The sequence below is a fragment of the Protopterus annectens genome, chromosome 12.part0, assembly GCF_019279795.1.
Source record: "Protopterus annectens isolate FY-2018-M chromosome 12.part0, PAN1.0, whole genome shotgun sequence".
Classification (NCBI taxonomy): Eukaryota; Metazoa; Chordata; order Ceratodontiformes; family Protopteridae; genus Protopterus; species Protopterus annectens.
In genome coordinates, this window is record NC_056746.1 from 940,724,727 (window position 1) to 940,743,208 (window position 18,482).

Below are 18,482 nucleotides of genomic sequence, written 5' to 3' on the forward strand. Positions count from 1 at the left end.
AAAGGAGAAGATAGCAAATGTGCATTCACTGAAGTATTTCTGACATTAACAGGAGCTACAGGCTTTGTTTTCATAAAAGATGCATATTTCTTCCACATACATAGTTATTTTTGGGTTTCCTTGTTATGTTATGTGTGTTTATGACATTGTTACAGACTTTGTCACTTAATTTGCTGTACTTTTAACAATTAATTATATTATTATAATACCAACTTGCAGTTGACTTGGGTTAAAACTAAAAGGAAGGGTTTAGATCAGACCATCTGTCTAGTGAATGAACACAAAATAAATACACAAGACACACAGTGCTGCTTGATATTGGAGAGAGAGAGATGTCATGAAATTCTGTGAGACCGTGGAAGTAAGTGAGGCTAGGTCTGGACAGGCATGAATACACATAATACTAAACTCTCTGGCTTAACAGATACAGACACTTCTAAACTCTACAGAACAGTGGACACAGACTGAGTGCACCCTTGGGTGTTAGATATAGGTGACAACAGACTCTGCTGTACTGCAGCCCACTTATCACAGAGAGTGTGATAAGAGACCTAGGGACTCAGGTAGATAGTAAACTCTCCTTCGACAACCACATTGCCAAAGTGGTTAAAAAATCCTTCTACATGGCCCACCTTATCACAAAAGGGTTTGCATCTAGGAATAAGGAAGTTATTGTCCCCCTATACTCATCACTCATCAGACCCATTATTTAATATAATGCGCCGTTCGGGAAGTACATAACAAGACACATGCAACAACTGGAGAGGCCACAAAAGTACCTCACAAAGAGGATAACGGGCCTTAAACAGATGCCCTATGCCATGAAGCTAAAAAAACTCAGACTGTACTCAGTCACGTCAGTACTCAGAGGTGATCTCTGCCTGACATACAAGGCTATGTCAAACCCGAATTGCTAGAAATGCTCCACCTAAGGAAAACCCAATCCACCAGAGCTACACGCTCAAGGGACATAAACCTGGCATAATCAATAAACAGGATGTGTTGGAGGGACAGATTTGTGGCCCAGAGACTCCCCTTGCTCTGGAATAAGGTCCCCATATATGTGAGGCAGAGCTTCTCATTGGCACTCTTCAAGAGAAGTCTTGACGAGTGGATGGGAAACAGCAAATTCACCCCGGTAATCACTTCTGTGGCCCTGCTCGACAGGGGCGCAGGTAACTAAACCACTTGGGAGGGAGGCAATAGCACAAAATTTTTGGCTAGGCTTAATTATGCCCAAGGGCCAATAGCCTAGTACCTACCTTTGAACCTATGAATAAACCTGTATATGGGTGTCCATAAGGATGCAACTAAGCTTTTGCAAGTAGTAGATATAAGGATGCCAAGTTCTGATAAATTGTGCTTCTTGATAAATATATATAGTGGTTGATTAAGAGCACAGATGGATAATGATATGTGATGATAAGCACTGGATATGATACTAAATTCTGTATGATGGACAATACGTAACAGATTTAGCTGTTTGGAATGATGGTTGAAACTGTGTTTCTGGAGGGGTGAATGGAAGTAATAGCGAGCAATGGGGCATGATTGATTTGGGTGACAGTAAGCTCTACCTGGCCTACTGTGTACAGACTGCAATAGCCTATTTATGATACATATTGAAATAATGCTGTATGAAGCAATGGAGATTGATTAAGCTGAGATGTATGTGATGCTTGGAATTATGGCTATAGTTGAATTACAACTAGCTCTCTAGTTACTGATAGAAATGACATAAAGTTCTGTTACATGCTGGATACAGCTGGTAGTAAGCACTTGTGGTCAGAAGACAACATTCAGAATGAGAAGATTCGCGCCTTAGATTGAAGTCTTTCCCTGAGTTTTCCCAGACAAGCCAGGTTGCCAAACAAGACTCCCTGGAAAAATTCACTTGTAAGTCAGTGCTCTAAAATTTAACAACAGAGAATATCAAAGTCAGTATGAATGTATGATGTTATGTAGTCCAATCTCACCTACATTCTTACCCGTGGGTTTGGAGCCGAATGTCGGCTCTGACTCGGCCAAACTTTTCTAGCTCGAAGTCTTTCTATTGGCTGGGCTAAGATGGTATCCCATGCTGCACTGCTCTCTATCCCCAGATGTCGTTTGCCGCTTGTGTAGCTCGGACGTGGTCTCGCTCTTGGCTGTGGCTAAGTACCCTTTTTTCTACCTATCAGAGAAATTTGTTGCAGACAAAAAGCTATTTTAATAGCTATTGTGTGTTCTTGTCTTGTCTTGTAGAAATATTGTGTTTTGGATTGTTTTTTCTGTGGTATCCCACTAGCTGTTTCCAATGGGCTAGGCCCATTTCAGTTAGAGGACCTAGTCTGTCCCCTTGCTTCCTTCGTGTTTTTTAAGTTTACCGGGACTAAGTACCATTTAAATTAGAGGTATTAGTCCTTTCTCCTTTGTGTTTGTCTAAAGATCGTTTAACTTAGAGATCTTGTGGTAGCTGTGTGTTGTAGTTTTTTTCCCGCCTTGTGACTGTTTGACTGTTGTCCTTTTATTCAAGGTTTGATTTTCCTGGTGCTTTATTAGTGTTGGTTAACTATTTCCAAAGATTCTAAGGAGCACAAGCCCTTGGGCTTCAAGAAGTGCTCTAGGTGCAGTTACAAAATGTCCATTACCGATGGACACTCCGTCTGTGTATATTGTCTGGGAGCAGTTCATCTCCAGGAGTCGTGTAGCTTCTGTCATGCTTTTAGTCCGAGAGTTCTTCAGGAAAGGAAGAATAAATTGATTTTGAAGGGGCTTCTCAAACCCTCCTTTGAGGAGGGTCTGGAGATTGCTTCCAGCTCTAAGGCTAAATCTTCTAAATCAAAAAAGAGATCTCCGGCTCCATCAGTCTCCTTGGAGCCACTAGAGAAAATAGCAAAGTCTGCTTCGACATCCTCGGCTCCATTGTCCTCAGGGCCGCAGAAAGTATCAGTTGTCATGGAACCTGCTTTGGCTCCAATTTTCTTGGAACCTGTTCGGAGCTGATCGCCTAGTATTAGGCCATTATCCCCTCCTCGCACGTCTCCTTCAGAAAGGAGGTCTCGATCTCCTTCTCTATCCTCTAAATCCTCCAGGACCTTATCAGATGTGGACATCGATAGAGTGGTGCAGAGACTCCTTCAGTCACCGGTTCTGGCAAAATTGTTCTCGGCTTCGACCCAGTTGGCTCCGGAGCCGGTCCCTCCACCTGCTTCAATACTTCCTCCTCTGAGCACACCTCAGCTTTCGGAGCTGGAGTGCTCAGCTCCGCGTGATGTCCCTAGGTCGGTTCCGACAGCCCCTCCTGGCTTATCGGTGCTGACGTCAGCTCCAATCCTGTCGGCGCCATCCATGGGGTTCAGGACTCAGGATTCTTCTGTCGGACCCGAGGGAGAGGCTTCGGAACACCTCTCGGCTCCTAGTCTCCCTCTCGCTGCTTCAGCGCGGGGAAGTTTGACTCCTGTCATGGCTTCAGAGGTTGGTCGTTCTTCGGATTTAGGCGGACCAGCCTTCGAGGCCATGTGGAGCTCGCTGGCCAGGTCGTCAGCGGCATCATGCGGGTCGGTCATTCTGTCCCCTACTACACCAGTGCAGGTCTCTGATCGCCTTCTATCTCTAGACAGCAGAGCCCCAAGGCCTCAGGGTACCCCCATGAGTGGTCCCCACTTTTCTGAGGGCCCCTTAGAGTTTTTGCCTGAGGAGCCACCCAGAAAGAAGACGTGCAAGAGGAAGCACATAGATTCCCAGGATGAGTCTCTCACATCAGACACTGACCTCGAGGAATCGAAGGGGTCCCCCAAGTCATCTTCTGAGGATGTTTCTTTCTCTGACATCCTAGAGATTTGGAAGCAAAGAGGTGACTGGCCATCCAAAGCCCCCTCCGAGGAGGAGTCGGTCTTCCTGAAGGCCTTTGGTGCTCAGCCCTCCGCCTCCTGGGTATCTCCACTCTTTGACGAGCTTCTGGATTTGGTTTGTCGAAGGGTATGGGAAACCCCTGACTCTGTGGAACCAGTCCCCAGGAGACCCAATACATTTTTGTCTGCTCCTCCTGATAAGGAATTTCTGTCCAAGGGAGTCCCTGTGGATGCCATGGTGGTAGCAGCTGCCACTCAGAAGGAATTAGCCAAGACTTCTTCCACCGTCCATCCTCCTAACAAAGAGTCTAAGACCATGGACCAGTATGGGAAGCGTACCTTTTCTTCAGCGACCTTTACCTTATGGTCACTGAATTATTTATCACACTTTACACGGCTCCAGAGAGATCTCCTGAAGGAGCTTGGAGATACTCCCATGGGTAATGTTTCTGAGGCGGTGGCTCAGACAGTCAACGCTCAGTTGTCTACCCTCAGTTCCATTGCAAATTCCTCCATGCGGCTAATCTCCTACGCAGCTGAAGGAGCGAGTAGGGCAGCAAGTTCAGGAGTTGCTCTTAGGAGACAGGCCTGGATGTGCCTTTGTCATTTCAAGGAGGCCTTCAAGTCTTCATTCACCGACGCCCCTTTTGATGGTTCCTCTTTGTTTGGAACCAAGGTGAAAGACACTCTCACCAGGTGCGAGCAGGTGGGAAAAACTCTGTCTGCCGTAGGAGTCCATTTTTCCCTTCCCTCTAGGCCTTATCCCAAGGCCCAGAGGGGTAGCAAAATGTGGTTCAAGAAATCACAGAGTTTTTTCCCGGTGCACAAGGTGAGCCCCCCTCCAGAGGCAGGGGAGGGGGTGGTTATTCAGGGAGATGCTGCCCTAGGGGCAGAGGAGGCCCCCGCAACTCGGGGGATCGCGATTCCTTTTGTGGTTCTCCCTACCACCGCTCCTGATGGGAGGCCCGACTGTGCATTTCCGGAGCCAGTCGGGGGTCGAATCTCATTATACCCGGAGGCCTGACAAGACATCACCCAGGATCAATGGGTTCTATGAATAATTTCCAGAGGATATGTCATTCCCTTCTTGTCAAACCCCCCTTCAATCCAGAAAATCCCGGATGTTCCACTCAGTCAAAGGGATTACGCAGCTTCAGAAGTTTCAAAGCTGCTAGAAAAAAGGAGCCATCCAACATGTCCCATCAGACCAGATTGGATTAGGGACTTACTCCAGATTCTTTTTGGTGCCGAAAAGGACAGGGGACCTGATACCCATATTGGATCTCAGTCAATTGAACATCCATGTGCAGAAGTCCAAGTTCTGAATGGTCACATTACAGTCGATTCTCCCATTGTTGGGAAAGGAAGTGTGGATGTGCTCCATCAACCTCAAGAATGCTTACTACCACATAAAGATGGACAGGGCATCCAGAAGTCACCTACACTTCCAGATGGGAGCCAGTCATTTTCAGTTTCGAGCCCTGCCCTTTGGTCTCACCACACTCCCCAGGGTGTTTACCAAATGTATGGCAGTGGTGACTGCTAACCTGAGACGTCAGGGATTCCAAGTGTTTCCATATCTGGATGACTGGCTCCTTACTGCCACCACCAGGCATCTACTACTTTAGACCAGGGACACTACTATCAACCTATGTCAACAGTTGGGCATCACATTGAACTGGGAAAAATCTGCCTTGTTGCCCTCACAGCATGTCATTTTTATAGGAGCCGAACTAGACACCGTCCTCATGTGGGCATTTCTACCACAGGAAAGAATCAGAGTCCTACAACAACAAGTTTGTGCCTTGCTCCCTCTGAGAAGGGCGAAGGCAAGATGGGTCCTCCAACTGTTGGGGACAGTGGCGGCTACGATTATGTTAGTCCTTCTGGCAAGCTTACATATGAGGCTCCTTCAGTGGCTACTCTTTGCCCAGTGGTCTCTTTAACGTCTTCCACTTTCTCACCCTATTCTCCTCACAGACAGGTGCAAACAGGATCTCAGTTGGTGGCTTTGCACCGACAACCTGAATGCGGGAAAGCCCTTCATTCCTGCGCCCCCAGTTGCCACGGTGACCACGGATGCCTCCCAAATGGGGTGGGGGGGCATTATCTAGGCAGGATAGTCCAAGGCACGTGGCAAGAGCACGAGATACATCTGCATATCAATGTCCTGGAGATGAAAGCTGTGCTACTAGCGTTGCAAGCACTCCAGAGTTTTCTTCCTCTCGGGACTATTGCAATCCACTCAGACAATATGTCACTGGTGTGATATCTGAACAAGCAGGGAGGAACCAAGTCATATCCCCTTTGCAGAGAGGCCATGCGAGTGTGGCAGTGGGAAGTATCTTCCGAACGTTTTCTGGTGGCAACGCACATTCCGGGGAAGTCCAATGTGATCGCAGACAGGCTAAGCAGAGCTATTCTGATGCCTTACGAGTGGTCTCTGAACTGTCAAGTTGCGGAACAGATCTTCCACAGGTGGGGTCAGCCTTGCTGTGACCTTTTTGCCAGCCCCCTCAATGCCAAATGCAGCAGCTACTTCACATTGATTCCCCCCAGGGGGAGTCACCCAGGGACGCTCTAGTCCACGATTGGCCCTTCGGTCTACTATATGCCTTCCCTCCGCTCCCCTTGCTGTTAAAAGTTATTCAGAAAGTGCAATCCTTGGGAAGCAGAATGATTCTGATTGCCCCACACTGGCCTCATCAAATTTGGTTCCCCTTTCTCCATCCCTACCTTATGGACACTCCTTGGATTCTGGACCCACAACCAGACTTACTGACACACATGTCAGGGCAGCTCCATCCCTCTCTTCGGACCCTCCGGTTGACAACCTGGCTACTCCACTTCCATCATTAGTTAGGCTTCATCATTTTTCACCGGAGGTGGTTCATATTTTATCTTCCTCTCATAAGCCCTCAACCAGGAAGATTTATTATAGCAAATGGTTTTCAATCTGGGCACATGCCAAAAAGATTGACCCTTACACAGCTCCAATTTCGTCCATATTGGAGTTCTTATCTATGCTGTTTAACCAGGGTTTAGCGGCCGCAACCATTAAAGTCCAATTGGCGGCAATCTCTACCTTTCATGTTACAGACGAGCCTAGCTTGATGGCACATAGACTCTGTAAGGCTTTCTTGAAGGGCACGTTGTTACTTTGCCCTCCGGTATCAGAACCTGTTATGCCTTGGGACTTAAACTTTGTTCTACAGGGTCTTACTTCACCCCCCCTTTGAGCCTGCAGCCACAATTTAAAATTCTTAACTTGGAATACTGTCTTTTTAGTAGCCATCACGTCAGCCAGACGCATTTTGGAGCTTCAAGCTTTATCAGTCAAACCCCCTTATTTGATTTTTCATAAAGACCGGGTTTCTGTCAGACTGAACCCCTCTTTTCTTCCCAAAGTGGTGTCACTCAGTAACCTTAACCAATCTATTGAATTGCCAGTGTTTTTTCCCCAGCTCTCAAACAAGGCAGAATTCAAATTTCCTCAATTGGATGTGCACAGACAATTACGTTTTTATTTGCACAGAACGAAAGACTTCAGAAAATCTGATCAGTTGTTTGTTTCCTTTTCGGAAAACAGAATTGTGTCTCCTGTCTCCAAAGTCACGTTGTCCAGGTGGATTTCCAGTTGTATTTCTTTCATTTATTCCTCAGGGGGTAAAGATTTACCATTCCAAGTGAAGGCTCACTCTACTCGTTCTGTATCTACATCTACAGCTGTTCAGGCCAGATTGTCTATGGATGATATTTGTGTTGCTGCTACTTGGGCATCTCCTCACACTTTTGTTACTCATTGCAAGTTGGATGTGATATCTAGGGGCAGGTCTTCCTTTGGTTCCACAGTGCTCAGGAGTATTTTCTACTGAGCCTCCCAGGATTTAGGTGCCGGGGACGCTGTCCCACAGGTAAGAATGTAGGCGAGATTGGACTACATAACATCAAGAAGTTATGTACTCACCATAACGTTCGATGTATGTAGTCCATCTCGCCTCACATTCTTACTTACCCCCCCTCCTTCCCCCATCCTGGAGGATCTGGAGGTTAGGTCTGGTTTCAGAGCTCCCTTCATTCTTGGTTTGTTCTTCCTTTCTTTAGGTGTTGTTATGCATGGAGAATGAGTGCTGGTGCTCGCAGCAAACTAGATCTGGGGATAGAGAGCAGTGCAGCATGGGATACCATCTTAGCCCAACCAATAGAAAGACTTCGAGCTAGAAAAGTTTGGCCGCGTCGGAGCCGACATTCGGCTCTGAACCCACAGGTAAGAATGTGAGGCGAGATGGACTACATACATCGAACATTATGGTGAGTACATAACTTCTTGTTTTGTTCTCAGCTATGGAGAAGGATGCATGGATGATATCAAGGTCATCCACATATCAGGTGATTAGTAGCACGATTAGGCATGGAGAAGGATGCATGGATGATATCAAGGTCATCCACATATCAGGTGATTAGTAGCATGATTAGGCATGGAGAAGGATGCATGGATGATATCAAGGTCATCCACATATCAGGTGATTAGTAGCACGATTAGGCATGGAGAAGGATGCATGGATGATATCAAGGTCATTCACATATCAGGTGATTAGTAGCACGATTAGGCCACTTGAAAGAAAAAAGGCCAGACACCTCAAAACATAGCTTTGGGAGACACTGATTTACTTCTGCTCTCTGACAGACAGAAAGGGTTAACACTAAGGATTCAGACAATGAAAAAGATGTTGAATCTGTATTAGGAACCAGAGAGAAATAGCAATCTCAGGCTTAGTATAATTTAAGTCCTCAGTTTTGGTCATTCAGCCTCATTATTCCTAGGCTTGTACTAAAGAGTCTCAGAGTATCAAACAGTTAGCAAGTGTAATTAATAGATATAGGACCTGTGAGAAAGCCTTTGTCCATATCACTGAGTGTGTCATCAGCAAGTGACAATACAATCATCATGGAGTTGTGCCTGCTCTGAAGCTTTGCCAGAAGCTAGGCAGAAGTCTGAGGCCAAGAGACATATTTCTCTAACTGGGCAAAGGTTATCAGGCTGAGACTAGTCAGTATCTTAAGTAATAGGTAAAACAATGTATTCTTCAAAATATTGCATATAAGCCCAGAATGGAGCAAATGACCCAGTTTATGTGCTAGGATATAATCAGAATGTTTCAGAAAAATCTGAGTGAGCATATTTCAGTGAATGGGTTCAAAAGAAATAAAGTGGATGAAGTGGAGAGGGTGAAGCCTCCACATCCCCTTCCTAGCGGCAGATTCATTGCCTGCACCCATTTAGCTAAGAAACTTACTCACACACACACACACACACACACACACACACACACACACACACACACACACACACACACACACACACACACACACACATATATATATATATATATATATATATATATATATATATATATATATATATCCACACACACACACACACACACACACACACACACACACATATATATATATATATATATATATATAAAATATACACACATATATGTACATATGTGTGTGTTTTGTGTGTGTTTGTGTGTATATCTTTATATATATTTATATCTGTATATATATATATATATATATATATATATATATATATATATATGTATGTATCTGTATACATATATATATATATATATATATATATATACATATATATATATATATATAGGGTTCCTATCACGTAGTCGAACTTTTACAAGTTTGAACCACATATGGTCGAGACTATATGTTTGAATATGTAAAAGTTCGATTGTGAGAATGGAAATCTCCATAAGTGGAGGTTTCCATTCACTTCAATGTGGTGTGATCTCAGAGTTGGTATATTTCAGTAGCAGGGGGTGTGCAGGGGGGCTTACCTCCCCCCTGCATACAACAGTTTTTTTTTCCGTTGTTTTTATCAGTAGTCAAAGTTCTGTAACTTCGAACTTAATGGTTCGACCATTAGGTGTTTGGAGTTACGGAACTTCGACTATCTGATATAGACCCTATATATATATATATCTTCTTCTTCTTTCGGCTTTTTCCCGGTTAGGGGTAGCCACAGCAGATCACCTGTCCACTCATCATTGGCAGTGGAGTTTTACAGTGTCAAGTTGCCAGCCTGGTGCCCACCCTTCCACAGAAGGCACACGCATGCACACACTCACACCTAGGGCCAATTTAGAGTGTCCAATCCACCTACAGCATGTCTTTGGGATGTGGGAGGAAACCGGAGCACCCGGAGGAAACCCACGCAACCACAGGGAGGACATGCAGACTCCGCACAGAAGGCACCCCAGCCGAGGATCGAACCGGAGAACCTCTTGCTGTGAAGCGGCAATGCTAACCGCTGCACCACAATGGCCGCATATACAGGTTGTGACATATTAGCAGTCTTTACTGAATATACTGGATTGAGCAAACTGATGTTTCTGAATTGATAGCCTGGTGACTTTCATAAAATGAAAAGGAAAAGAGGGAGACTCACTAAAGTAGGGGTGCAGGAGGAAGGGGAAGGAGCCTAGAGATGCATGCAGGGGAAATTTACCCATAAAGTCCTTAGCCATTCTAGCCAAGTGAGTGACATGGCCATCAGAGAAAATAAGGGAAAGCTCAGAGATGCTTTCCGTCTACCCACAAATCTGTTAGTTTTCTTATAGAAAAAATGTGGGATACTCATAATATGCACCTGTTGGGTTTAATGCTAATTATATCCTTTTTCACAGTGTTTCCTTCAAGTTCTGAAATGTCACCCCCAGGTAAGGGGAAATGGATATCTAGGGTCTCTACACACCATCTCAAGAAAATAACTTGTGCAGTGGGTACCACTTTTTTATCTTGTATTCATTTCATTATGTAGTTATTCAATTAATATGTTTTTATTTGTGGGAGCATGGTTGTAGCTATCTATATGCCATGTACACACAACATATCCTTTCCAAAAAATTTTTTATTTATTTATTCTGTACAAAGAGATGTCCTTGAATTTTATTTTAAAGCATACCTGTCATGGTCCAAGATTATATACTTTGTTAGATGTTTTTATTTTTCTTTTCAGAATGTTTAGCTGGTTAACTGGATTTTTTTTTACATAAAGCTGTCATTTCAGGAGTATATTTTTGGAGATTGGGCTGTACTTGTGATAGAGGGGACTATATTTTGGAAGTTGGCATACAATTCCAAAACTCCAGGCTATATCTCTCTCAGTGAGGAGATGATAAATGTATGCGTAGAACTGTGTCAAGGAACATGTATGTTAAATATTTAATTAAAAAATGGTAACACTACATTTTTCTTTTCAGCTTGGAGCCTGTGTCTATCTAGCTAAACTGCTAAAAAACAGTTGCTGGCTGGTGCAGACGTTTGGACTCTTCTGTACAATCAAGGGCTATGAATTATGTAAGTAGAAAAGCCTTTGTACTACATTAGCATGTCATGTCAACTCTAGGATTTGTAGAAAAAGAAATATATAAAAGTGCCATGCTGGACTGCTACTAAACAGCTAGTATATATGAGATGTAATATCTTTTATGGTCTACAGTTTTATAATGGAGTTGATCCAAACTTTCAGACTGTTTGAAAGCTTCTGCAATAAAAGGAAGGCCTCATATAACCTGAAACCTCATGCTGCCAATGTAGTTAAATCAGCATTAATGCAATAAAAGTCATGATTACTGTGGTCTGAGTTTTTACCAAGTTAACCACATCTGCCTTTTCATGCTATACTATATACTAAAGGAAAGTATTTACTGTGGCACTAATGAGAAATGCTGTTTAGAGACTGTTGATACTAAGATGGGGCTGGGGTGTCTATTAGTCAAACAGCAGCTGCATACAGTAGCATAATTAAATTAGACTTTTTTTCTGTCTGAATGAAACTTGATTACATCAGACAAGTTTCTGTCACATCTAACTGAAGTTTGTATATTTTTGTCCAACTTCCTGTAATGCAGATCTGCCACTGAGGAGTACATCACTTTAATAGGTGGAAAGACAGACAGCTTACATAAATTTTGTAAGTTCTGTAAACATGTTACAAGTTACTTCACCTAAACTCAGATGATTTATAAATGGTTAGTGTACCCACTGAGCGTAGCCTTCTGTAAAATAAGAACTGTAAATATTCAGCAATGCTGTCAGTGGTTCAACAGGTTATAGGTTGCTTGTATCTTTGAAGCAAGTAAGCCTAGAAGTGTATGGGTTCTATTCCTGCACCTGGCAGTTGCAGTCACAGTGCCAGTATTAACACTGCATTCAGCTGGAGGAAGGGGTTGATGCACTCCTAAAGTACTGTCCTTTCAGTACAAACTGAAGGTCCCATTTGTCTATGCTGCTGGTACTTAAGATGGCTGTTAGGATTTCAGTGATATTTTTGATGCCAATGAGCATGTTTCTGTAGTCTTTTGGACCAATTTCCCTCATCATTGTAAATACCATAGTGTATTTATGCTCTGCCATAAATGGTTGTGTGCACTTTTACCTTTGGGCACAACTGTGAAACATTCACAAAGCTAGTACAGGGCAGAAGCATCTTCCAGTCTGGCTCCAGGAATTATTTGTAGTGTAATTGAGTATAATTATTTGTCAGCAAACACACAACAGAGTGGTGGTAACTCTTGATGTTGCCACATTGTTTGAGTTCAGGCTATAAAATCAGAAAAAAGGGGAGAAAATTAAAAGAAAAGAAAGTAGCACACTAGCTCAGATGAAAACCTCATACTGGCATGAGGAAAAGTGCAAGAGAATAATTACGTATTTATTTGTTTGTACTTCTTAATCAGGGTAAAACACTGATCCATTTGGATCTTTTTTTTTTTTTTTTTTTTTTTTTTAGAATGGAAGCACTGTATTGTTAAGTGATGCTTAGAATCACACAAGAGGTAGAAGGAGGTTGAGGGAATCATACCTTGATCTAGAGGAAGGCAGCTAGTTAGCATCTCATAGCCTTAGCACGGGTAAACGGTGGGAGTAACTATGACTCTCTTAAGGTAGCCAAATGCCTCTTCATCTAATTAGTGATGCGCATGAATGGATGAACAAGATTCCCACTGTTCCTGCCTACTATCTAGTGAAACCACAGCCAAGGGAACAAGCTTAACAGAATCAGTGGGAAAGAAGACCTTGTTGAGCTTGACTCTAGTATGGCAGTGTGCAGAGACATGAGAGGTGTAGAGTAAGTGGGAGGCCTTGGCCACTGGTGAAATGTCACTACATTTATCATTTGTACACTTACCCGGTGAGGGGGGGTGAGCCCCACCCCAGCAGTAAGTCAATAAAGTTTCTTTGTTTTATCAAGTGCCATGGTGCAGATTTTACTTTTTCTCTTACATTTACTTTAAACTTAGTGGTGGTGATGCGGTAGCGTTGTCGCCTCACAGTAAGACGTTGTCCTGTTCGGTTCTCAGCTAAAGCTTCTTCTGTGTGGAGACATTCATGAATGGGCGTACCTTTGTTGAAGGTTGCGCATCAGGGCTGGCAACTCGGCACGTAAAAATCCACTGCCAATCGTTAGAGGACCAGAGTTCCGCTGTGGCGACCCCTTAACAACAACAACAATCGGCTTTACCTAAGAGGTGGAACTTTTTTAGTTTTTATCTGCTAGACTTAGGCCAGAAAGAATAGTGTGTGTGTGTGTGTGTGTGTGTGTGTGTGTGTGTGTGTGTGTGTGTGTGTGTGTGTGTGTGCGCGTGTGTGTAACAAAGGGACTAATTACTGCTTAATGTATAAGTGATTCAGACAGAGTGATTTTTGTATGCAAACAATACATATAAAGCTGGTTAAGTCATATAAAGTCAGCCTAAAGTTATCTTTGCGTAATAAAGGAGCTAATAAGAGATTATATTATGATACAATTTATACTGAGTGATTTTGGTATGTGAACAATTCTTTTAATGACAAAATGATGTTATTTTTGATTTAAAGCAGTCAAATCATTGATTATATTGAAACATGATTTATACAGACAGTTTAATTTCTAAAGGTAGTACAACATCATGGATGAATAATATAGCAGCTAATAAGTTATCATATAATGCAAAGAGTTATATAGAATGACTTTGCTTAAGAATAACTTACACACAGTGGTTTTGTATAAAGGAATTTATACAATGACCAGTGCATATAATACTTGCCTAATTAATGGTCACAATGCAAAAAACAGGCAAAAAATGGCCCAGTACTTCGGCATAAAATGACAGAGCTATGACTAAGACCCAGACAAGCAGGGTTTAAGTAGCACTTCACATAGGCTCACCTATTCTAGGTGGAGTGGAAGGGTAACCTTAGTGTCCCATTCTGCTAACACAAAGATGACACTTGTAGGCAATGATAAGCTCAAAGACAAAAGGATATGAGTTGTTACTGCCAAGCTGGCAATGGAAGTCTTCATTAGCACCTGGTTGGAAGCAGACATATGGCAAGGGCCTGGTAGCCTCTTAAAGAGTTACAGCTGCCCATGTCAAGACACCCAAGGGCAAGTTTAATGCCATTAGAAATGCTCACATAGCTTGCATCAAAGAATGTTGGCAAGGGCACAAAACCCCACCATGGCTGTCTATGTGACAGCCCCTCTAGTTGGCTTATGTCTTCATATTGACAATTCCCCACTGGTGGGGAAATGGGGAAATGAATGAGCTGCCTCCATACTGACGATTCCCCATAGTCTGAAAGTAAAGAAATGAATGAGCTGCCTCCATATTAATAATTCTCCAGCAGTGAGGAAATGGGGGAAATGAATGAGCTGCCTCCATACTGATGAATCCCCAGTGGTAGGGAAATGGGGAAATGAATGAGCTTCCTCCATACTGATGAATCCCCAGTGGTAGGGAAATGTGGAAATGAATGAGCTTCCTCCATACTGATGAATCCCCAGTGGTAGGGAAATGTGGAAATGAATGAGCTTCCTCCATATTGATGAATCCCCAGTGGTAGGGAAATGTGGAAATGAATGAGCTTCCTCCATATTGATGAATCCCCAGTGGTAGGGAAATGGGGAAATGAATGAGCTTCCTCCATACTGATGAATCCCCAGTGGTAGGGAAATGGGGAAATGAATGAGCTTCCTCCATACTGATGAATCCCCAGTGGTAGGGAAATGGGGAAATGAATGAGCTTCCTCCATACTGATGAATCCCCAGTGGTAGGGAAATGGGGAAATGAATGAGCTTCCTCCATACTGATGAATCCCCAGTGGTAGGGAAATGGGGAAATGAATGAGCTTCCTCCATACTGATGAATCCCCAGTGGTAGGGAAATGGGGAAATGAATGAGCTTCCTCCATACTGATGAATCCCCAGTGGTAGGGAAATGTGGAAATGAATGAGCTTCCTCCATACTGATGAATCCCCAGTGGTAGGGAAATGTGGAAATGAATGAGCTTCCTCCATACTGATGAATCCCCAGTGGTAGGGAAATGGGGAAATGAATGAGACGCCTCCATTAGAGAGGATTGCCTTGTAGTGAGGAAATGGGGAAATTAACTGAGCTTCCTCTATAGTGACGATTCCCCAGTGGTGAGGAAGTAAATGAGTTGCTTCCAAACTGATAATTCCCCAGTAGCAGGAAAATTGGGAAGTGAATGAGCTGCCTACATACAGACAATTTCTCAGTGGTGGGAACATGGAGACATGAAAGAGGTCATGATTAATAAGAGGAGGCAAAACTGCTAAGAAATAAAGAAACAGGCACAAAATGGTAAACTATGCTAAAATGCGAGCAATTTTGTTGTTACTGTTTAAGAATAGATACCTTAAACTTAACAAGTGAAACAATGTTTTGAAATTAATAATACTAAAATTTAAAAAAATGTACAGTATTTTTTAAACTAATGGGAACCAAAATGTATAGGCTGCTTCACAGTTCACAAGAAAATCCTTTGTTCAAAGTCATTTAAAGATATTATAGATGCTTTGCCAAACGATTACACCTCAAACCATTAGTTATAGTGGAATAATTTATACTGTAAAAGAAAAAAAAACAAACAAAAAAAAAAAACAGACAAGAAATTAAGATATATCTCAGACTTTTACTTGACCACTCACATGCATAAATGTCTGCAAAGCACATTGTGCATGTGTGTGAGCAGGTATGTAACACACATTTATCACTCAGCATACTGGGCTGTAAGGACACTATAGCACAACCATGGACAATGAATTTTGTGAATGGACCTTCCAGGCAACCAGGAAATAATAGATGAAGTGCTTACTCAGTTCAGTCCCTCCTTGTCCATTAGACTGATGTATGGTGCTTCAGCTTGCTTCATAATCCTTAATGAAGCCTGAAAAGTAGTGAAGCCCATAGCCTGATTTGGTGGGTAAAGGAAGTCATCCTGAAGCTTTGTGGTAATAGATCCATAATGTCTCACCGGCCTGTAATGCCCCTTTTAATAATAGTTAAAGTGTATCATTAGTAAGGGCAGCTTACGTAGTGTTTATCATTAGACACTTTTCCTAGCACCAACACTGAACTGAGCTAATTCATAATAATATCACACATTCCAATCTCAGGGAGATAACCAATATATTTCCAGACAGATTTAGTGCTAGCTTTATCACACCTACCCACATTGTTATCCCCCACTATGCATAAAAGTTATGTTTCTCCTGATGTCGCATTGGAACAAGTCTTAGAATCCCTGTCAAAGTCTAAAAATCATTTGTCCATGGGACCAGGCAACATATCAGGCTGCACCCTGGTCAGCACCAGGTATGTATTATCCAAGCTTCTACTTAAACTGTTTAAACTTGGCCTATCCACAGGCTTTGTGTCTTGTATGGAGAACAGCCACTGTGACTCCCCTACAAAATGGTGAACCCTCTACAGACCCTTGTAATTATAGGTCTGTCATCCTCACCAGCCTAATATGCAAAACCATTGAAAACATTACAGTAGAACTCATTTAGGCAGATGTATGCAATTTAGCTGATCTAGATGCAATCAGTTTGGCTTTCTAATGGACAAGTCCTGTTTTCTGAATCTCATAAGCTTCTTTGAGCAGGTTCCAAGGGTTTGGACAGTGGACTTTCCTTGCACACTGCTTATCTTGGCCTAGACAAGACTTTTGACATTATCCCCATGCTGGTATTATTGAAGAATTAGACAAATATAATAAAAAACCCTCCATGTCATTTTTAGGATTGCAATTGGCTATTCAGAATTTCCGAACTAGTGATAATTGTGGGTACCCTATCTGAATGTAAAAATGTAATTGATCAATGCTGGGCCCTCTCCTGCTTGGTATTTATTTTACAGACATCCAGGCCAATATACCATAAGTGTGATTGACTAAGTTTACTGATGACCACAAGCTAGTCAGTCATCCGCTCATCCACTGCTATTGAACAGCTCCAGCAAGGGCTGAAATATTTACACACCTGGTGTACGAAAAATGGTCTCAAGAGAAATACATACCACTGATCTGACAGGGCCCCAAAGATTTCTACTAAAGAAGATTAAAAGCCTTGAACACATTAATTATCCCAAAAGATTAGCCTTGCTCTCATCATACTGAGTAGCCTACCAACTGCTACAGAGTGACTTGTATCCCAGTTTTTGATCCATGAAAGATCCAATCCTATTTGACCATTTATTTCTTCATAAAGCCCATCAATCTACAGATACTAGGGACCTAAATTTTCACCAACATAAAATCAAAAGTTGCTGGAGACAGACAGGTTCTTAACTCAGTGTATTCCCAGCCTATGTTACTACCCAGCCTATGTTACTACCACATGTCAATCAAACTTCTACTTTGGCTATTATTAGAGCTAGTCTTGATGACAGGATAGGCGGACACAAATGTACACCAAAGTTGTCATGTATGACTCTGCGAGATCTAGGGAAGAGCACTGTTAAGTGTTGAAAATGGGTCTGCTCGACTCCCGACTATCCAGATTTTCACAGAATGTTCAGATTTTCGCCTCATATTTTTGTTCTGTCCCTCATAAAATTTCTGGTTTTGTGGCAAAACGTTGAAGAATGATTTCACTAAATAATGGCAGGTATTTGAGTTTAAGACTTCATATCCTTCAGAACATGCATGCTAATGTAAAATCTATTCATAACAGCAATATTTAAAATGTGTGCCAGATTTTAAACTTTTCCCCCCACCCCCACATTGTTTTTTAGCTTTGTCCAGATTTCTTGTGGTTAGGGCTTGAGAGCAATGGCTTAAAAGCATAAATGACTAAACATCTTACAGACCCTGTGACTGCTTTCCTGGTATTGTTTCTATGTTTCTATATGTTTAGGACAGTGAGTTCAAAGGAACACAACACAGTAATTCTGATGACTGCTATGTTTACTATTTAAAAAGGTAGAAAAACAATGTGGGATGGATCCACAGAGGTGTAGTATACAGTAAACATGAATAGCTATTAGTAGTGAATATTACAAACTATATCAGGTACACATAAAAAAGGATAACCAAGACATTATGACTCATTGTATGCAGCATCAGAGCCATAATTTGCTCATACAGCATCTGGTAGCATTCCCTAATCTGGCCCACAGAGCAAGCCAGGTCTATTCTCCTAAATCTGCACTACTTAAGAGGAAAAAAAAGGTCACTCACTACAAATGTTACAAGCTGCTGGCTACAGTTGCTGTAAGCCAGTATTGCACTAGACCACACGCAGAACATGTATGCAGTATCAGCTAAAT

At 42.5% G+C, this 18,482-nt stretch overlaps 1 protein-coding gene across 1 annotated transcript in view; it reads left to right on the forward strand.

Moving 5' to 3' along the window:
- LOC122816231 (piezo-type mechanosensitive ion channel component 2-like) overlaps window positions 1–18,482 on the forward strand; it is a 1,381,906-nt gene that overhangs the window by 810,673 nt on the left and 552,751 nt on the right. The window contains exon 26 of the mRNA XM_044088974.1: window positions 11,123–11,219. Within this exon, the coding sequence (XP_043944909.1) occupies window positions 11,123–11,219 (97 nt within the window). The remainder of the gene's footprint in view (window positions 1–11,122; window positions 11,220–18,482) is intronic.